Source organism: Balaenoptera physalus (assembly GCF_965194825.1).
Source record: "Balaenoptera physalus genome assembly, chromosome: X".
In the NCBI taxonomy this organism is placed as follows: domain Eukaryota; kingdom Metazoa; phylum Chordata; class Mammalia; order Artiodactyla; family Balaenopteridae; genus Balaenoptera; species Balaenoptera physalus.
In genome coordinates, this window is record NC_138903.1 from 37,584,181 (window position 1) to 37,605,326 (window position 21,146).

General features: G+C 43.9%; 1 protein-coding gene and 1 pseudogene across 11 annotated transcripts in view; one reads left to right on the top strand and one right to left on the bottom strand.

Moving 5' to 3' along the window:
* Positions 1-368: 368 nt before the first annotated feature.
* The window catches only part of CASK (calcium/calmodulin dependent serine protein kinase), a 393,009-nt gene continuing 372,231 nt past the window's right edge, over positions 369-21,146 (bottom strand). For 6 of the 10 annotated variants that reach the window (XM_082446395.1, XM_082446397.1, XM_082446400.1 and 3 more), the window contains 6 exons: positions 19,209-19,289; positions 19,022-19,102; positions 16,155-16,357; positions 5,744-5,827; positions 5,116-5,241; positions 369-2,348 (listed from right to left, as the gene is read on the bottom strand). In XM_082446395.1, the coding sequence (XP_082302521.1) occupies positions 2,172-2,348; positions 5,116-5,241; positions 5,744-5,827; positions 16,155-16,357; positions 19,022-19,102; positions 19,209-19,289 (752 nt within the window). In that variant the 3' untranslated portion in view covers positions 369-2,171. The remainder of the gene's footprint in view (positions 2,349-5,115; positions 5,242-5,743; positions 5,828-16,154; positions 16,358-19,021; positions 19,103-19,208; positions 19,290-21,146) is intronic. The other 4 variants (XM_082446402.1, XM_082446403.1, XM_082446396.1 and 1 more) reach the window with 1 other exon arrangement.
* Positions 5,843-16,147, top strand: LOC309652540 (adenosylhomocysteinase pseudogene; annotated as a pseudogene). Its single transcript has one exon. The product of its transcript is annotated as an adenosylhomocysteinase pseudogene (transcript).

Consider the following 21,146-nt stretch of genomic DNA (forward strand, 5'->3'; position numbering starts at 1 on the left):
ATCTCTGGAGATTTGGTCTTAGAGGACAAGTGGGGTTTCTACCAGAGGGAGGGAGCTTCTGTTCTCAGGTGTTAGTTGTATTCTTCTTTGTGCTTCATTGGAAAAGAGGTAGAGCGGGCAGTTTCACACTGAGAAGAGCCCGGATTGTGACCAGTACCATCACGGGAATGACTGCCTGGCCTTGGCATCAGGTAGATTTAAATCAGTCCTAACACAGCCCTAATCAGCTCTTGGGGTTTCTCCCTCCATCCACGGTGTCTCTGGTTTGGTGGTTTGGTCACCCTGCTGTGGGTCCCAACAGAAGCAGTTTACTCAGCACTCTGTAAGTTGTATACTCATCTGGTTACCCACAAAGGACAACAGCAGAGGAAAAATCAGCATTGTTTAATAAGAGTAGGTGGGAGGGGAGGGTGACACCCTAAAAAGAGTATCCAAATGCCTTCTCGGTGTGGTCCTTCACAGAGGAGCTGTTCCGCTCAGAACACATCCTGCACATCCTGCCAGGGCACAAAGCAATGAGGCCATCTAACTGAAAAGAAGCAAACTCGATGGTATTTTTTCAAGGATCTCAGGTTAATAGAACCACTTCACACCCTGACAGACACTCTAATGAAAAACCTTCCACTGACCTCTGGCAAAGAGTCAGAAGACCCACCCCCCCCAGCCTGAATCTCCTGTATTGGAAGAATGTGACCTCGCGGAAGGGTGATGAGATGGTTAATGTCTCTAAAGCAACAAGGACATGATTCTCCTGTGTCAAGGGATATAGCAAGAGGAAGGAGAAAGCACAGGTGCACATTAGTGGCCCTTGGGTGCAGAGTATTTTGTTGTCCTGCTAACTGATAGTCGTCATTCCTGGGCCTTTGATGTTTCAGTGAGCATCTAATGGATTATAAAATCTAAAAGATCATCACCTTGTAAACCTGAACAAATCTATAATGAAATGAAGGACCCAAAGGCATTTAATTATTGAACACATAAAAGGAAGTATATTTTAAAAAAAATTGGTCAAACTGTCCTGTTAGTTATCATTTTAAAGGAATTTACAGGGCTGTTATAGATTATTCTTTTGGAATAATTCAGTTTATAGCAAATGCCTAAACTGGTTTCTTCATTGCACAGTATATTCTCTTAAAATGGGTGCTTTAAAACAATTACATACATATTAAAAATCCTCATTTCTTTGCTTAATTAAAACGTTAATACTCTCAGACAACACAGATCTGAAATGGTGAAACCAGCAATTCCCCCTCCCACCTTACAACAAATTAAATTGAGACAAAATTACAAACACATTTCACTACATGATTGATTATTATTAATAAAAATCAGTTTCTTTTTGTTTGTTTTTTTATAAAGTTGCCCGAAATGCAAGGGATGTGCATAGGTTTACAACTTAGTCATAATAGCATTTTATTCTTATTCCCCTGGGTGTGCCCCGTGAACGGAATGTACTTTGCTGTAGATTACAGATTGTTTTGTCCAACACAGACACACCGACAGCATAAACGCTCGCGACTGTCCACATGCATTAAGAGTCAAGACCCAACTTCAAATCTCTAAAAGGTTTACAGGGTGCTTCAAAGAGACAGTATCACATTATCTGGATGTTACATAAAGGACTTAAAAAAAATACTGTTCTAAAAAAAAAAAGAGGAAAAAAAAGGCCTTTAAAAATTTATGAGTTTTGTAATCACTAGACTGATTATTTCAAATAAATAAAGGAAAGAAAGATATTCCAATCCATAAAATCAGACTCTAAAAAGAATGTAGTGTTCCAACCCCAGTCAAGGTAACAGAATCATTGTTTATTATTATTAAAATAGATTATAGAAAGCAGCATCTATTTTGTGCAGTTTTTAGGGGCCTTGGAAATAAAAAGCTATGATTTCCAAAAATATAACATTCCAAAGGATTGAATAATACATACATTTAAAGATACATTTTATTAAAGTTTAGGAGAACTGATTAAAAAAGATACTGTCTCTTTAAATTAGTGTGTAATTGTTTTTCTCCTCCTATCTATTCGGACATGACAATAATATAAATGTAGGTCACACTACAACTAGGTAGTCTCTAGGGACCACGACCTGCTGACACAAGGCCGATAACAGAGGCTTTTCCATGTATGAGGTGGCTCCCAGTTATGCGGCAGATATCTGGGGAGAGGCCTAATAGACCCAGGAGACCGGGACCCACTGCGGGGCTGTGCACACGAGCTCCACGGCTTCCTCTAGATGTCTGATTGTCTCATCGATTTCATTGTTGATAATTGTGAGATCGAAGTAGTGTGCATATGTTCTCTGTAAGATGTCAGACTCCTTCTGCAGACGCTGAAGAGATTCATCCTAAATGGTGATGGGATGGAGGTAGGGATGGGTGTGGGAGGAGGGAAGAGCAAAGAGAAAAGTCAGCCGGATTTTTTTCTCGTGTCACATTTCTGTCCGTCCCAATGTCAGAAACAGTCAAGGCCAGACCTTGATGTGCCACATCTGGGCGTGAGGCCAAGCCCGCTTCGTGACAGAGGAGATGACGGTCCCCGGGATGGCAGGGTCACAGAACTATGGCTTGCAACCATGACTGCTCACCATGCAACAGGGGGCTCCACGCCAAACCGGACGGACCAGAGGAAACAGACACTCTTCAGCAAACACATCACCCCACCCCAGCCAAGCAGTGTCTGCCCCGGGGTCAGTGGGGACTGACTGTCAGAGTCGAACCACTCTGCCCTCATTCCTCTGACCCAGGCCCGCCTCATCTCAAGCCACTCTCCCGTTTGGTGGGGGGACTTCAGGGGACGGACGAGGTCAGAGCCCTGCATCCCCTTCCCTTGGTCCTTTGCACTTGCTTGCACCAGGCCCCAGAGCCCAGCTGTGTTTGCGCCAAGAAGCCCCTGCCTCTGGACAACAAGTTAAGTTGTATTTTTCTCTATTCTACTTAGAGGTTCAATATGTTCCAGGAATTCAGTTATATATAATGGCCCTCACTCAACAGCAGTGGATGCCAGAGGCAAAGCTTTTTGGATGTTACAAATAATGGATGAAATAAGGCCATTTCCCAGATACAACGGCAGCTGGCATCTGATGAATCCCCTCACATTGGTCTGCATTGGAAATGGCCAAATATCACTGTTCATAAGTACTTACATCTCTTATGGAAACAACTCTGAAGGAAAAGCAGCTATTGAACTCTTCGCGGCAGTAAAGGCTTTCCCTCAACTCCTGCAGCGCACTACAAAGAGCCTCAGGATGGCAGTTCTTTCAAGATGGGGATCTCTTAAGGGCCACCAGAAAGTCTGCCTCTGCATCTTCACGGGTCAGATCTTGTTATGCTGAACTTTTAATGGGCAAGTTCAAATTTGAAACCAGGAAACTTTGTAAGTCAAAGTAACCGACTAGATAGCTGAGCTGTTGGGTGGAGTCTGAAATATATATAGATACAATTAAATACCTGTTTATTTGATTAGTATCTCTCTTCCCAACTAGAGCTCAAACTTGCCTTGCTGTGCCCAGCACTTGGCATTGTGCCTTATACATAGTAAGTGCTTAATAAATGTTACCGAAAGAACAAGCACTTGGCTGACTAATACTGGCCATTATACGATTTGATGAGTGTTAAATCTATAGTCAAGAGACAGAGAAAGTCTACTAGGAAATGGGGGCCCATGATGACAGAGACAGATCTCCAGACAAACTAAAAGGTGCGGTGCCTTCAGGGACTTGGGAGCTGTTGGCACCCACTGCTGGCTTAGGAGCCCTCCTCTTCTCTGAGGCCCATCTGTTTGTAAGAGACTCTTCCTGATGAACCTCGGCCTGTGGGTGCAGCCCTCTGGCAAGGGGATTCAAGGTGAAATAATAACACTCGATTCCATCACAGCACCACAGTGGGGATGACAGACACCAGAAAAGTTGGGGACTCAATCTTTTCTATCAGGACACTCTGAAATGAGAGTGTCCTAACCTGCTTTGTCATCTACCGGAATTTCAAAGCAGGACGTGACATGCTTTGGATGTTAGGTGTTAACTACTTCAGTGTAGATAAGACCTCAGTTAATCATCACCTTCTAAGGTCATATCAACACACTTTCTGCTTGCACTTCAAAAGCATAGTATTTTCACTGTGGCTTTACAATAAACACAAAGCAAAAGCCCCATTTTAGGAAACATGCATTCACCCAAAGACAGGAGTGCTTCCTACCAGTACGAGAAGGAGCAATTCCTACCACGTCACTCTCCGGGCTAGGGGATTCTATTGGAATATACAGTCCTGGGTGGGCTTCAAGAACCACTAGCAGAGCTTATAATTTGCTCAGAAAGCTGGGCTGATGAAAACATTCAAGAGAATTTATGGCTGAGAGCATCAAATTTTTAATGCAGTTCTCGTCACACAAAAAAAATAAAGCTCCCTCTTAAGGATCTTATAAGATGAAGCCATGTTTGTCAGTTTCTTCCTCTACAACAGCTTGTCTGCAGGCTTGACTTACACGTGAGCAGGGTTTAACTCAGTGAAAACAAAATGCCTTTATTCTAACAGCAAAAGCAAGGATTTGTGGGAACAAAATGTCTACATTCTAAATCTATGAAAGGAGACGAGGCTGTATTTCATCACCTCCTAGCTGGTACTTACAGGCAATTTTCTGCACCATTTTGGCAGCTATGGAAAATTAGTAAAAGGGCAGGAAAATAGGCAAAAACAAAAACAAAGCAAAGGTGATAATTCAAGAAAAATACATGGTAACCAAAGGATAAGAGCTAACCACAATGTGGAGTTTCAAACATGTTTGTGTATTAGATAAGATGGAAAAGTAGAATTTACCAAGGACTACATCTTTTGCAAATGAAATGACAAAAAATGACTGAAAAATATGAGTGACATAGAAATCTAGTTCTTTAATCTTCCTTAAATCTAGATATTTAATTTTCCTTAAAGTGAAAATCTCCAAGCCTTGATTTTACTGTCATAAGCTTGGGTGAGTCTAGGCCACTGTTAACTGGACAGTGCCAAGAGCGTCCTGGTGATTTCTAGACCCTGCAGAAGTGATGGCCTTCAGGAAAACTTTGTGTAGAGTTTCCTCTTACGAATGACCCTACAGCAGATAAGCAGCAATATACTCACCAGACACTCCATAACTACCTTCTTATCTGCCCAGCAATAGAAGGCTGTGTAAGCCAGCCTGGTTCTAGATGGTGCTGCCGACCCTCGCGGGCACCATCTCCGTGGCGGCTGCTGACTTGAGTAGGCCTGAGAGGGGACAGAGCTCATTTCCAGGTTTGGTAGTCTCCAGGGGCCTGGGTAGAGATTCTGCACGGGTTCCACTCCGGAGGCTCCCTAGGGGTGTCCGGGCAGCCCAGCCAAGGAGGTGGATGCCTTATAGTTCTCCCCAGGCAAGGCAATTCTTGGCCCAGAGCTCTCAGCGCAGTTGCTGTCAGGAGAGGAGGGGCTGGCAGCCCCTCAGGGCGGGAGCAGACCCATGGATAAGGCCCCAGGCGGACTGCACTGGAGACTAAAGCTTGCATTTGCCTAATGATTCTGATCTCAGAAGAACCACACCTCTCTGTGGTGTGTAATTCCTACTCCTGAAAGAGGACCTCAAGCTCTGGAAATCTTACTGGCCAGCATGGAAAACAAAGCAGCGCTTCATTTAGTTGTCTTAATGAGATGGGGCTTTGCTCTGGAATGCACAACACAAATGCATCCTTACTCGGGGGAGTGCTGATTAGAGGAAAAACTGATTAATTCTTACCTCATTCAAACCTGGAGTGATAGTTGGTGCGGCAATAAAAACAACAAAAGGAGCAAACTCTGCAGTTCTCAGGACCTTCAGTGCCTGTGTAAAAAAAAAAAAAAAAAAGAAAACTGAGACTTAAAAGGAGAAATAACTAATGCAAACATTCAGATGAGTTCATAGAAAATTATACAACTGGAAAAGCCCTTGATTCAAATTTTTGGCAAGATATTATTAAATTTACCAACTTTATAAATAACTTATATTACTTCTTTTCATCCGAAGGATGGACAATAGCCATTGGCAAATAAAAGCTGACAAACTGGACGTTTTTCTTATGAATCTCATGAATCAATCCGACTTATTTTTCTTCAGAAAAGTGAACACTGATTATGTTGGTTAATGTTCATTTAAACCTGGTTATTAATTGTAGCCTGAATTTTAATTCCTAGGAAATGCATTTTGGGGTAGACTCGGACCAGCAGGATGGCTTCAGCACTCATCCAGAGCGCACTACACCACATTTCAAATTTCAGATTGCTCATGAGGAGAGCAAATCACGGCCACTGTGACCACGAGGGCTGTGTTCGCACTGACATAGGCCTTCTGAGTTGTCCTGAGGAAAGCCCTCTCCTCTGTGGGACTCATAGGGAAGGGACACCCTGTCCAGGGATGGAGCCGTATGGCTGTGGGCAATTTGTAGGCCCATGAGAAGATGCCACATTCAAGGGAGAGGGACCTCTGAGGCCCCTTTCGGTTCCATTCCAAGGTATCAGAAACCACTAACTGCAAGCTACTAGTTTGCACAGACATACTGCAAAGCCAGCATCTGATGCTGTGGGAGTTGATTCTGGTAAGGGGTTGCTGCTTCTGCTGCTGCCCTAGGACAGGACACCCCCCAACCCCACAACAAAACCCAACATAGGCACACAGTTCACAAGTCACTGACATGTAATTAATGTGTATGCGTCAGGGGTAAATATCTTGCTGTCCTTTATATAAGAATTTAACATGTCTATTCTGTTAGCCACATAGTTTGCTTTGTAAATAGCCTTTCAATTGTTTGCTTTGCCCTATTCCTATTCCTCCCTCTTGTGTCTGGTTTGCTGTAGTAGCAATTTGGGTGCCCTGCCTCCAGTTTTGCTGCTTTCCAATCCTACTAAACCCTGCCACTAGAACAATCTTTCGGAAATGCAAATCCCATTCCATCACTCCTCCACTCCAAGCCCTTCAAGAGCTCCTTCTTGGCCTTGGGGTAAAATGTACCCTCCTGAGCATAAATGTCAGATCCCTGCCTCATGAGCTGGCCCATGCTTACCTTTCTGTTCCTTCCCTTCCATGGACTGGCCTTGCTGAACTACTTTCAGTTCCAGAAAGGGCCAGCCTTTCTCTTCCTACTCCCTCCGCCTGGACATTCCATCCCCTCGTCCCCTTCCCCACTTTCCCTATTGCTTGGCTGAGTGTTCTTTCTTCTGGGAAGTCCTTTATGAGCTCTGAGCTGAGTCAGGCGCCCCGCCGGTATGCTCCTGACACACCCACACTTAGGCACCTGTAGTGCCCGCCACCCTGGAAATGCAAGTGCCTGGATGCTGGCGGCTAAGCTTCCTGAGGGCAGGGGCTGCGTCTCGTTCAGTTGTCCTCCTCATGCCCCAGATGGCACCTGGCAGAAATAGTCTTTTGATCAAACAAAAATGTAAAAGCAGTACATATAATTCACAAAGTCTATTTTGCCTTTTGAGGCAGGTTTGACTAGAGGGCACTGTGCTTTCATGGCTGAAGAGAATCTCTTGGCCTCTATGAATATAAAGACATGTAAGAGGCAAGTTGGTTGGTAAAGGTTTTGACTTTCCTGTTTAGTGCAAGGTTCACTTTTCCTAGGATTATGTTTCTGAATTTTATTTTTTTACTTATTTATTTTTATTGGACTATAATTGCTTTACAATGTTGTGTCAGTTTCTGCCACACAGCGAAGTGAATCAGCTCTGTGTATACACACATCCCCTCCCCCTTCCCACATCCCACCCAACTAGGCCATCACAGAGCACCGAGCTGAGATCCCTGTGCCATACAGCAGGTTCCCACTAGCTATCTGTTTTACACATGGTAGTGTATTTATGTCAAACCTAATCGCCCAGTTCATCCCACCCTCACCGCCCCCACCGTGTCCACACGTCTGTTCTCTACGTCTGCCTTTCTATTCCTGCCCTGCAAATAGGTTCATCTGTACCATTTTTCTAGATTCCACATATATGCATTAATATACGATATTTGTTTTTCTCTTTCTGACTTACTTCACTCTGTATGACAGACTCTAGGTCCCTCCACATCTCTACGAATGACCCAATTTCGTTTCTTTTTATGGCTGAGTAATGCTCCATTGTATATATGTGCCACATCTTCTTTATCCATTCATCTGTTGATGGACACTTAGGTTGCTTCCATGTCCTGGCTATTGTAAATAGAGCTGCAATGAACATTGTGGTACATGTCTCTTTTTGAATTATGGTTTTCTCAGGGTATATGCCCAGTAGTGGGATTGCTGGGTCATATGGTAGTTCTATTTTTATTTTTTTAAGGAACCTCCATACTGTTCTCCATAGTGGTTGTATCCATTTACATTCCCACCAACAGTGCAAGAGGGGTCCCTCTTCTCCACACCCTCTCCAGCATTTGTTTGTAGATGTTTTGATGATGGCCATTCTGACCGGTGTGAGGTGATACCTCATTGTAGTTTTGATTTGCATTTCTCTAATGATTAGTGATGTTGAGCTTCCTTTCATGTGTTTGTTGGCAATCCGTATGTCTTCTTTGGAGAAATGTCTGTTTAGGTCTTCTGCCCATTTTTGGATTGGGTTGTTTGATTTTTTGATATTGAGCTGCATGAGCTGCTTGTAAATTTTGGAGATGAATCCTTTGTCAGTTGCTTCGTTTGCAAATATTTTCTCCCATTCTGAGGGTTGTCTTTTCTTTTTTTTTTTTTTAAGTTTATTTATTATTTATGGCTGTGTTGGGTCTCCGTTTCTGTGCGAGGGCTTTCTCCAGTTGCGGCGAGCGGGGGCCACTCTTCATCGCGGTGCGCGGGCCTCTCACTATCGCGACCTCTCTTGCTGCAGAGCACAGGCTCCAGACGCGCAGGCTCAGCAATTGTGGCTCACGGGCCTAGTTGCTCCGCGGCATATGGGATCCTCCCAGACCAGGGCTCGAACCCGTGTCCCCTGCATTGGCAGGCAGACTCTCAACCACTGCGCCACCAGGGAAGCCCTGAGGGTTGTCTTTTCTTCTTTAGTTACAGTTTCTCCTTGTGGGGTAATGGAGCCTGGCACATTGTTTTACCTGCCCTCAAACTGCTTTAATTGTGAAAGTCACAGGCTCAGATTCCCCATGGGAGAAAGCTCTTCAAGCTTCTATATGTTCATTTTTGAAAGAGGTAATTGGCATTTCCTTGCAAATCCTTTTGTGACTGAAGATTTTAGCAAGGAACAACCATCATGAAAAAGTCTGTATATAGCTCAATCGAGCTTAACAGTGATCTTCACTTAGAACTGTCCTTTTTGTGAATATTATTTTGGGCCTTTTTCTATCCTTCCTGTGCTCATAAATCAGGTGACTCCAGGGTCAGTTGAGACATAAGGTTTCCTCATCATCCCACATCCACCCAGAGCCACCTTCTGGGCAACTCAGATGGGGAAAAAAAAATCCTAAGGCCCAGTCCCTACCCTTGCTTCCATCCCTGAAGCTACTCTGAGTGCCAGATGGAAGTCCACACAGCCACAACCCACGGATGAAGTCAAGAACGCCACCCCAGGCGTGAAATGGCCTTTTCTCCACTCAATGACTGCAGCCTGATAGCCACCCAATTGTCTGAGTATTTTCAGTTCTAGCCTGCTATTCTATTCTGCACCAGAAAACACACGACTCGGCAACTGTTAGCTCCCTGCGGATTACCCTCCTCTGCACGGCATTCACGCCCTTAGCTTTTATCCACGAAGACATGAAGGTCATTCTGCACCTACTGCATGAGACTGTCCGGGAAGACTGTACTCACCACACCACCAAATGCCTCTTATGTCTAACAATCAGGTTATATTCCTTTAGTAATTAACTCCAAGGAAAGAACTGACATACTTCTATTAGATGAGAATTATGTGATCCGTGACATTCTCCTTTTTGTCCTGGTTGCCAGGAAGTTCAGAGCCAAATTTCATGTTTATCACAGTAACTACAGTAGTCTCTGTGGTTAGTACTGAATATATTTGCTTCCTCCTCCTTTTCACGGCTTTGCGTTTCTCTCCTATATTATTGTACTTTCAAAGATTATAAGATGCCTAGAATCCTGACTGAGATTTTCTCCCTCTTATCTTCAGCAGAGTCACCACACATGTCCTCATTTTTTCTCGAAGGCCTCTGTCCCCATACTCTGCTCTACTTATGGGTCTCAAGTGGGGGCCAGTTTTTTGTGTGTGTGTGTGTGCAGACTCAGCTTGCCTGAAGTTCAGGAACAGGAAATGGAATTGCTTCACAAGGATTCCCCTCCCTCAGGCCACTAATAGGTGGCTTTAAGATGATCTCTAAAACCTCTTCCTTTTTGACTTTTAAGATGAGACACAAATTTGTTAATATTTACAGGCAAATATCTCTTTCTGAATCCCAGAGAGGGGAGAGAGAGTCTAGAAAGATCACTGAAAATACACTGGGTTCAAACAGCCAAAGAAGCGTTAATTTAGCATTTAAAGTTCTCTTTTGGAGATAAATTGATTTAATGGCTCATCTATGGCCAATAATTGTCAGGTTACTACCCTCAAGGAATAAAAACTCATTTGACCAAGTATCTAAGAAGCAGACATCTTTAAGACTTATCTGTTTTTTTGCAAAATTAAAAAGGGCAAGCATCTGAGTCATTTTGCACAAAGATCTAAGGGTTTAAGGAAGAACACAGTGACCCCAGAAACAATCTTAAGAGGGCCAACTGAATTCACAAAACAGCCTCTAGTTCAAAACATGGCTGTTGTTTCCAAGCACAGATTCCTAACAAGACTGTACCTACCCCTTGATGACAACCTTTCCCTGGGGGCAGAAGCAAAGCCACAAATATTCTGCTACTGTCAACTCTTTAATGCTGCAAATGGACAAATCAGAATAAAATTAAAATCTAAAATTGTTTTGATTACACACTGGAGCTATTATAGTTCCAGCTTTAGGGACATAGATTATTTTCTGAGCCATGGCTTTATGAGAAGTCAGCTCTATAGCTTTCCTCAGGTTTGACCGCCTTACAGATTTTTCTAAATGTTAAAATAAAGATTTAAATTGTACTACCACATACATACAAGGCGCACCAGCTTAAGGATTAAACAGGGTTAACTCTTCTAGGATGGTACAGTGAAAGGAGTCTAAGATTTACTGTAAAAACAAAACAAAACAAAAAAACCCCCCAAATCCAAACCAAGACTGTTCAAGTGAAAATTACATTAAGGCTTGGTTTCTTCATCCTCAAAAGTAGATACTGATGTCTCTATCTTGGTGTTACAAGGATTAGGTAAGGAGTACTAATGCTTGGCAAAATATAGAGGAACACAATCTATTCTCATTATTTTAAAAGAAGCCAGGTTACTCATTTTCTTCTGGTTTAAAGTCTTTCGGATAGTCCCTTAGGTTTAAAGTTGAACCACAACATCTTATATAGTATCATTAGACATGTGTTTGGTTTGGCCTCAACTATCTAAAATTAATTAAGATGGCACAAACTAAATGAGCTGGCCCTGCCCGACGCCGCCCGCCCCGCGCCTATCCCCAGCCTGAGGCTCGGCCCCCTTTGCCCATGTCCATCACTCTGTGCGGAAACGCCGCCAGCATGTCAGACAAGCTGCCTTACAAAGTGGCTGACAGCCTGGCCGCCTGGGGACGCAAGGCCCTGGATCTCGCAGAGAATGAGATGCCGGGCCTGATGCACATGTGGGAGATGTACTCAGCCTACAAACCACTGAAGGGCGACCTCACTGCCGGCTGCCTGCACATGACTGTGGAGACAGCTGTCCTCATTAAGACCCTTGTTGCCCTGGGTGCTGAGGTGCGGTGGTCCAGCTGCAATATCTTCTCCACCCAGGACCATGCAGCAGCTGCCATTGCCAAGGCTGGCGTTCCAGTGTACGCCTGGAAGGGTGAAACGGACGAGGAGTATCTGTGGTGCAGTGAGCAGACGCTGTACTTCAAGGACGGGCCCCTCAACATGATTCTGGACGATGGTAGTGACCTCACCAACCTCATCCACACCAAGTACCCACAGCTCCTGTCAGGCATCCGAGGCATCTCCGAAGAGATCACAACGGGGGTCCACAATCTGTACAAGATGATGGTCAATGGGATCCTGAAGGTGCCTGCCATCAATGTCAACGACTCTGTCACCAAGAGCAAGTTGGCTGCAAGTTGGCTCCTCTACGGCTGCCGGGAGTCCCTCATAGATGGCATCAAGCAGGCCACAGACGTGATGATTGCAGGCAAGGTGGCGGTGGTAGCGGGCTATGGCGACGTGGGCAAGGGCTGTGCCCAGGCCCTGAGGGGCTTCGGGGCCCATGTCATCATCACGGAGATCGACCCTATCAACGCGCTTCAGGCTGCCATGGAGGGCTATGAGGTGACCATCATGGATGAGGCCTGTCAGGAGGGCAACATCTTTGTCACCACCACGGGCTGTGTCAACATCCTCCTCGGCCGGCACTTTGAACAGATGAAAGATGACGCCATTGTGTGGAACATTGGACACTTTGACGTGGAGATTGACGTCATGTGGCTGAATGAGAACGCTGTGGAAAAGGTGAACATCAAGCCCCAGGTGGACCGCTACTTGTTGAAGAACGGGCGCCGCATCATCCTTCTGGCCAAGGGCCGGCTGGTCAACCTGGGCTGCGCCATGGGCCACCCCAGCTTCATGATGAGCAACTCCTTCACCAACCAGGTGCTGGCGCAGATTGAGCTGTGGACCCACCCAGACAAGTACCCTGTCGGGGTCCACTTCCTGCCCAAGAAGTTGGATGAAGCAGTGGCTGAAGCCCACCTGGGCAAGTTGAATGTGAAGCTGACCAAGCTGACTGAGAAGCAGGCCCAGTACCTGGGCGTGTCCCGTGACGGCCCCTTCAAACCTGATCACTACCGCTACTGAGAACCAGGCCTGCCCTTTGCCTTCCAGCTGCGGTCCTTGCCTGGGTCCCACCTCTCCTCCCCAAGAGCAAATGGCACCACCTTTGAGACTGGTTTGATAATGGTCCCCATCAACTCCCTGGGGCTAGTCACTCAGTCTTTGGTCTCTGCTGCATCCCTCATACTGTTGCAAGTGTGGCAGGGGGAATTGAGAAGTCCCTCCTCAGGCCCTGGTCACGATGGAGGTACACAGGAGTTACCCACAGGGAGCCATGAGGTCAGGGGTTGTGGAACTGCTCAGTCAGTCCTTCCTTAGGCTGGAAGTTGGCGGTGGTGATCACAAAGCCCATGCACTTTACCATCCAGGCCCTCACTTGGCCCATGGACTTTACGCCCATGTTCTTGGTTTACAGGTTCATTGGTTCCTCAGTCCATGACAGATGAGAAGGAGCTATGTCAAAGGGTGTAGAGGAACTGTTGGCGTTTGAATGCTCCTGAGAGCCCAGCTTAGTGCCTGGCATTCTCTTAAACCTCAGAACAATGAGGTTGGTACTTTTAGTCCCTATTTTACAGGGGTTGGAATATATTGTTAAGGGATAGCCAAGAAAGGACAAGAGAAGTGATAGCCAGAGGTTGAGAGAGGCCAAAGAAACGTAAAAGCGCATTGTAACTTGATGGTTCCCATCACAACTCTGGGTCAAAAAGAGATTAATTTGGTTTATAATGTTAAAAGAGAGCAAGAAGGTGGGTTAATAAAAAATTTTGGTGCCTAAAAAAAAAAAAAATGAGCTGAACCCCAGTGTTAGGTGGGGCTTTCTGTGGTCCACACAGAGTGGGAGTGGTGTCAGCAGTTAGAGGGTTTTTAAAAATGCCACATGGCACTTCTGTTATAGACAGTTTTTGATGAACACTGAGGAAGGAATTTCACCCTTACCGGCTTGCCTTATTTGTATTCTTAGCTCATGCCACAATGCTTAGAATATAGCAAGTACTTAATACACGCTGGTTGAGTCAAACTGTCCGTGAGGTACAGTACAGCAGGTAATCAAATGGGCCAGGGTGGGAAAAGGGCATGGAGACAAGGTCCTAAGGAGAGAGCCTCCCTGAAGCAACGAGGATCTGCCTGACAGCAAGTCGGTCATGGCCACGGGCATCCTGAAGGCAGGGCGCGGGCCTTGTCCAGCCTGGGGAGAGAGTGGGCTGAAGGCAGAGAAGCCCAAGGGGGAAGCCCAGGCGGTGCAGAGTCTGTGGGCACCTGCAGCTGGACCGCTGGACGCAGTGGTCGGTGTGAGAGCAGGACTAGGCCTGGGAGCACTGGGCAGGAGAGCCTGGGACCAGAGTGGTCAAGCAGACCAACCAGAGGAGCAGGATCTGGGTGATACCGGACCCCAGGGCCACGGGCCCTAAGAGGCTCAGGCAGAGAACAGGATCCCTATCTCTCCCAAGAGATCACGGTTCTGAGGAGGGGACAAAGGAAGCAGGAGAGAAGAATGCAGTGAGCCCCTCCAGCAGACAGGGAGCAGGGAAAATGCCCAGGCCGGGCCGAGGGGTGTTCTGGTGCCCAGTGCCACACGTGAAAGTGACTGCTGTGGGCAGCCTGATAAGGCCGAGAGAAGTATCTCCCGCTCAGCAGTGCAGAGCAATGCATGGCTGGGCTGGGCAAGGGCATGGGGAGAGCTGGACGCCAGGGGTGGGGCAGCAGCAGCAATAGCGGCAGTGGTGGCGGCGGCAGCAGGTGAGGCAGAAAGCCCTGGAAAGTGGACTGAGGTAATGCAGAGGTGGTCTGAGGAGCCCTGCAGCCAGCATACTGCTAGAGACATTACTACCAGCAGAAAACGACGTTCAGGTGAAGACCAGTGTGGAACCCAAGGAGAGGATGTCGAAGACCAGGACCAGGATTGAGACTTTTCCTCTAGCCACCCCTGGCCAGAAGATTTTTCCAATCCCTAGTAAGGAGGGATTAGTAGTTAAACAAAAATCAATCTGCATTACACATCATATATTTAGTTCTATAAAGATCCAAGTTCATTGTTAAGTAAACTGTATAGTGTTCACCCTAATGTTGCTTTCCTCCCCAGCCCCTTAACCAGATTCCAAGTTCAAGAACCCCATCAGGTGCTGTGACATGGAAATGGGTGAAGCCACTGGCCCTGATGTTAGGATCTTGGAGCCAGGTAACTGAGCCATCAGGCCCCAAGTCACACAGACCCTGGCTAAGCCGGTTCCATCCTCCCTTTGGGGATGGCTAGGGGACCAAGTTTCATACAGTGGCCCTTGAACAGGGATCTTCCCTGCCTGGGGTAGCCACGTAAGCCCCCTGATGAAACGGAGCCTGCTTGAGGGGAGCTGGTCTACCATTTCAACAGGTGTTGTACTGATTCTATTTGTAAGTGATAAGGGATTTTTGGTACAGGTTGGTCTTAGAAACGGCAGGCCTGGGAGTCACACGGGCATCCACAAGCCTCTCCGGTAACCTGCCCTGATGTCTACAACTCCCAAATCCTTCCTACTGGGCTTTGAGTCCCACTTCTTCTTAGTTTGTCCTCAGAGATGAAAAACAGCTTGTTAGCATTTTTGATGTAAGGCCTTTGGCTTTCTCCTTTTCAAGTTTAAAAATTTCTATTGCTTCTAGTGTAGGACGTATCTGCAGATCATCTAATCGTCTCTGCGTCTAGCTCTGAGTCCTCTCCAAGTTCTCCATATGCCTCCTAGTTTTAGCTCAGGGTCAGGCATCGTCCCTCAGTAAAGAGATGGCAGAGGCTAAGAACCACCACGGGTCTCTACCCCTGCTCTGCCTCACATCCCCTGGGGCTCGCTCATGCTTGCATTCATAAAGCTGGTGCTGTATTTCGGACCCAGGCCCCAGGATCAGAATTTCTTGCTGGAGATTAACATAAGATGCTGGCAGAGACTCTGATGGTCTAGTGTGAGCTGTACCAAGAGAGGAAAGGTGGCTGCTGTGTTAAAGTGCCAGAGTCTCATCCTGAGTCAGATTACTGTAGGATTTCTGGCAGGCACAGACCCGACTGGGCACTTTATTGAGCTTCTGAGTATAACGAATCTCTTAAGAGAACAGTCTCTACTTCTTAAATACACTGTGTGTGCCCTGAGTGCAACGATTAGTCAGCTTGCATTCTAGACGGTTAACTCATGGTGCCTTCATTGCCGATACTTTCCTGTAGCTTACTATTAAATTATTATGTGACCTGTGATGTTCTGATGCCATTTTTTATTTCAGAACCTGAGCTTAGCATGCAGGCAGGACGACAGGGTGCCAGGGTTGGCTAGGCATTACCTGAGGCTCCACGTCCAGTATTGCGATCAGCCCTTGCTCATGGATCTTCCGGATGGTCTCCAGTTTTGTCCCGTACATTGCATCCTCGTGGCTGCCATACTCCAGGTACTCGTTATTAGAGATGTCTTGCATCATTTGGTCATGAGATACAAAGTAATAATTCTTTCCATTTTCTTCATCTTTCTTTGGAGGTCTGGTGGTGTCTGCAAAGTTACATGTCAAGAGAGGTTTAAAAGGCTGAGCTTATGAGCTGATGCTCCCAATGGACCTATCCAAACTCAATCTCCTCTTAAAAGCTATGGATTCTGTAGTATGTCTCATGCCCTGTTCCCACCCCCAGTAGCTTTGTAGAACTAAATTCTAGAAGTCATATTTGTTTATGTGACATCGGACCACAGTAGTTGGTTAGTTGTTTGGTTTGGTGAGTCTTTCTGTGTTTAGATGAGATCTATTTCATCCCTTCATGGGTCACCACAGGGGAAAGACACTAAATGACCCAGGATTAACATAACTCACTCTATGCCTTAATGCGGTTAGGTCTTAAGAGAAGGAAACAAGAAGAATGAAAAAAAATGGAAAACCACATATGGCTATTTAAATTTAAGTAAATTAAAATTAAATAAATTTAAAAATTCAGTTCCTCAGTCTCACTAGCCATTTTAGGGGTTCAATACCCACATGTGGCTAATGGCTACTGTACTGGACAGTGCAGATATCTAATGCTGTCATTATGAGAGAACGTTCTATTGAACAGTGCTGGTATACAGCATCATGCAAAAGGAGAATGTCAGGATACAGCAAAAGGGATACCATATTGAAAACATAATGACCGTAGCCAGATATGGCCATAATAGTTAGGAAAGACCTAAAGCAGGAATTGGCAAACTAGGGCCTGTAGGCCAAATACGGCCCACTGTCTGTTCTTGTAAATAAAGTTTCATTGGAAAAGAGCCATGCTCATTTGTTTACATATTGTCTGTGGCTGCTTTCACAATGGCAGAGTTGAGCAGTTGTGTCAGAGATCATATGGCCTTCAAAACCTCAAATATTTGCTGTTTAGTCCTTTACAGAAAAGGTTTGCTGACCCCTGACCTAAGCGAGTGTATACTAAAATATCTGCCAATAAGTCCTAGTTCTGTGGGATACTAATGGGACCAGGATTCTGCAAAACACACTTTAGGAAATGTTTTTCTAGACAAGCCAGGAACAGCAGTTTTAGTTTTCTTTCTCCCTTTGCTTCTTTCCTTTTTTGAGCAAGAACAAATTCATGCTATTCTTTGTTGTACATGAGTCCAAACCCAGGGGGAATTTCCCCTCTCCTGCCCCAACTAGACTGTAGAACTGCCAAGTGCTCATGGACATCAAAATGTGGATGTTTTAAAGAAGAACCCTTTCTCCAGGCACATGAAAAGCTGAAGAAACAGCATACTGTGTTGATGCTGTCCTATCTTCAGTCATTTTGGTAGGTAAACATATGCTATGTATACACTCTACTCAAATATTACAGCGAGTAGACATGATTGGGGTCAGCAATGACACACTTTAAAACCAAGCTAGTTAATTGGCCGTTTAATAACATGGAAGTTCAATTGCTTATGTGATCAAGAAGAAGCTTGCTGTACTCATGATCTAGACATAAGGAGAATTAAAAGAACATTTTAAAGCGTTTTACTAGAAAACTCCAGTGGTACCAACTGAAAGAATATCTGATGAATTTCTTTTTTTTGAGTAAATCAGACAGGGTTCTGGGATGAGACTGGTCTTATGAACCCTCACAGCTCTCTGGGATGTAGAGAAAACAGTAAATGGTGCTGACATGGCATTGGAAGGCCCTACAGTATGGAGCCAATCTTCCCATTTTTTCCTATTGCTCTTTTTTCCGACCAGGGATTGAACCCGGGCCCTCGGCAGTTGAAAGCGCAGAGTCCTAACCACTGGACCGCCAGGGAATTCACTCTCCTGTTGCTCTTAAAAATCATTCTCCTTTAGCTCTTCCCACCCCGAACAAAGCTCTAACTGCTAAAAAGCTTTTGGGATTCAAATTTTAAACTTTGGAATAATAATAATAATAAAAAATAAAATAAAATGATGGTAGCAAGATGGCTATTATCTATCCAGTATCTGCTTAGTGTTCATATGATCTCAAATCCTCTTTATTTTCCTGGAATTACTTCATTTTGTACTTGAGGAAACAAAGAGGACAAGAGGTTAAGGATAAGATATAGAAAATAAGGGGGATAAAAATATTACAGATTTAAAATTCTTTACAGTAAACAATGGATAGCACATTGGGTTTTAAAAGTGATAAAAGTCAACAATTTAGGTACAGATTAAGGAAAATATTGTTATATCAAAGAAAATTATACTATCATTAAAACCTATTTTTCTGAAGAATAATTCATCTGGGTAACATTTATGGCATATTGTTGGAAAAATTAGATTACAAATAGACTGAACGAGCCCAGTCTTGTTAAACAACAATGATCACACACACACACACACACACACACACACACACACACACACACACACACACACACACACACACACACACACACACACACACACACACACACACACACACACACACACACACACACACACACACACACACACACACACACACACACACACACACGATGTGTTTGCATTAAGAGAAGCCTGGAAGGGCATACAATAAAATATAAAATATTGAGAGTGGGGTTGGGATTAACTGTTAACTCATTTTCTTCTTTGTTCTTTTCTGGACTTTCCAGATTTCCTATAATGAACAGTTATTACTTATGTAATCAGAAAAAATATGTAAATTACAAGATTAGAAAAGTACAAGGAAAAATACACTTAAAGGAGAGTGAAACATTGCTTACGTGGAATAGGGTACGCAAACCGGTCTGGGTGCTTTGTGATTAGGGTGTTTTTTATGTGTCTTCTCCCGACACCATGCGCACCTATGGCATTTTTTAAAAAGGAAGTTAAAAATTGATAATTGTTAATAATATTCATAAAATGTCTTGAAGATGAAAATAAGAAAGCCACTTATGCAGTTAAACTTACCTAATAAGACTAGTGTTTTCCTTTTGAATGCTGTCAGTTTTACTACTTCTTCATATGTAACAAGATCTAATTGATCAAACACTAAAATGCAAAGATTTAGAAAGAATATAAATTTACAGAAGGAATATTTTCATGTATGTAAATTATAATTTTACTGGCAAAACTAAAATTATAGTAAAGCCATGTCTTAAAAAATATGAATCCAACTTATGATATATAGCTTACATGTAATTTAAGTCATATAACCTTTTGGGAGAAAATTTCATTTTTAAGCCCATGAAAATGCACTTTAGAACCAGGGTCATCCAAAGATATGTTGAGCACATGCATAAAAGTCCAGTTGTAAAAGATACTGCATATCTTTTCATGCAGTATCCAACAAATCATATGAATTCATTCAAAACAACATGCTGTTCATATTTTTGCAATTCTAAGAAATCAGCAATACTAAAAAGAAAAAGTCTGCAGACAGTGACCAACATGAATGCAACTAAAGTTAACCAAGAAAGAGGCCAGCTAGATTATTTCTAGGGGTGGATGAGAGATGCATGGACAGCTGGTCTTCAGCTTGATGGTTCTTTCTTTCAACAGAGTTGCTGAAGGTAGCATGCTAGATTTCCTTCAAAGTCAAGTTTTGCAACTATGATTTCACACGCTTTGGAAATGAGCATCTCACAAGTTTTATTGTAACCCAGCTATCCATTCAGTGGAAAGTCTTGGGTATGTAAGTAGGGGAACATGCTTCCCTGGGCCCCAAACTTTGTCAGCCTGTGTGTGGTAAGTAAGTTAGGACGGACAGAATGGGAAGAAGCATGAAGCAGAGTCTGAGCTTGGAAACTTTTGCAAAAGGGGAGTTCTCTGATCATTACAGACTGAGAAGAAACGCTTTAAAAAATATTTTTTGGAAACCTGCCTCTTCACAAAACTATTGCAAAAACTTTCCCAAGAGGATGACCGTTCCTGTTGAAGTTTAAGGTAGTCCAATTCTCACAACACATTTGAAAATTCTCACAAGAAGGCTAAAATCACATGTCTATGTTTCCCATAATATTTTTCTGTGTGGTACTACCCATATGTTGTCAGGCACACACTGAAATTTCTTTTTTTAAATAATATTGAATAAGCTCTGGATTTTAGAGGGGTTGAAATAAATTCCATGAAATTGATTCCATGGTGTAATAGAGGAATCTAAGATGCTTCAGTCAATCATTAAGAGAAGCTTCTACTCCCTGAAATAATATGGCCAAATGCTTTTGAATATCAGCTCAGTCCTTAACATTTGTGTTCTTCCCAGTAGCAAAGAACCTTAAAATGCAAAATAGGATACTCTGGAATGCAACAGATCAGAAACAAACAAATGAACAAAAGTATCATTCCCAAAATACTAAAAAAAAAGAAATACAATATGTTAAAATAAGGGTTAGTGCATGTTAATGGGTATTTGTGCATTTTTTTTGGATAACTTGATTGCATAAAGGTTGACTAAAAGACTTAAAAGCATATTCTCTAGCAACAGCTAAAAACCACAAAATGCTTTCTGTGTTTAGAATGGCAGATTCACAAAATCAAAATGAACATGAGGTTGTCTGCGTGGCGGAGCTAGCTAGTCATGCTGCAGTGGTAATGGAGCGACGAAGAGTTGCAAAAATAAAAGCAGGAGAGCTTACAGCATTGCTTTTTATACCTATTGCCCTCTGAGTGATATTTTCATCAAGAAAAGTATGCTTATGAAAAGAGGTCCATCAACAAGCTGATATATTTTATTATATAGAAATAATCAAGCATCTCACAAAAGAGCAAGATGATGACACAAGTTTTCTGAATGGTATACACATCTCTTTCCCTCTACAGAGCCCTGACTCCAATCCTACTGAATTAAGTCATTTTTTTCAAACACATAAGAATGAGTTAGATATCAACAATCAACATGACAAATGA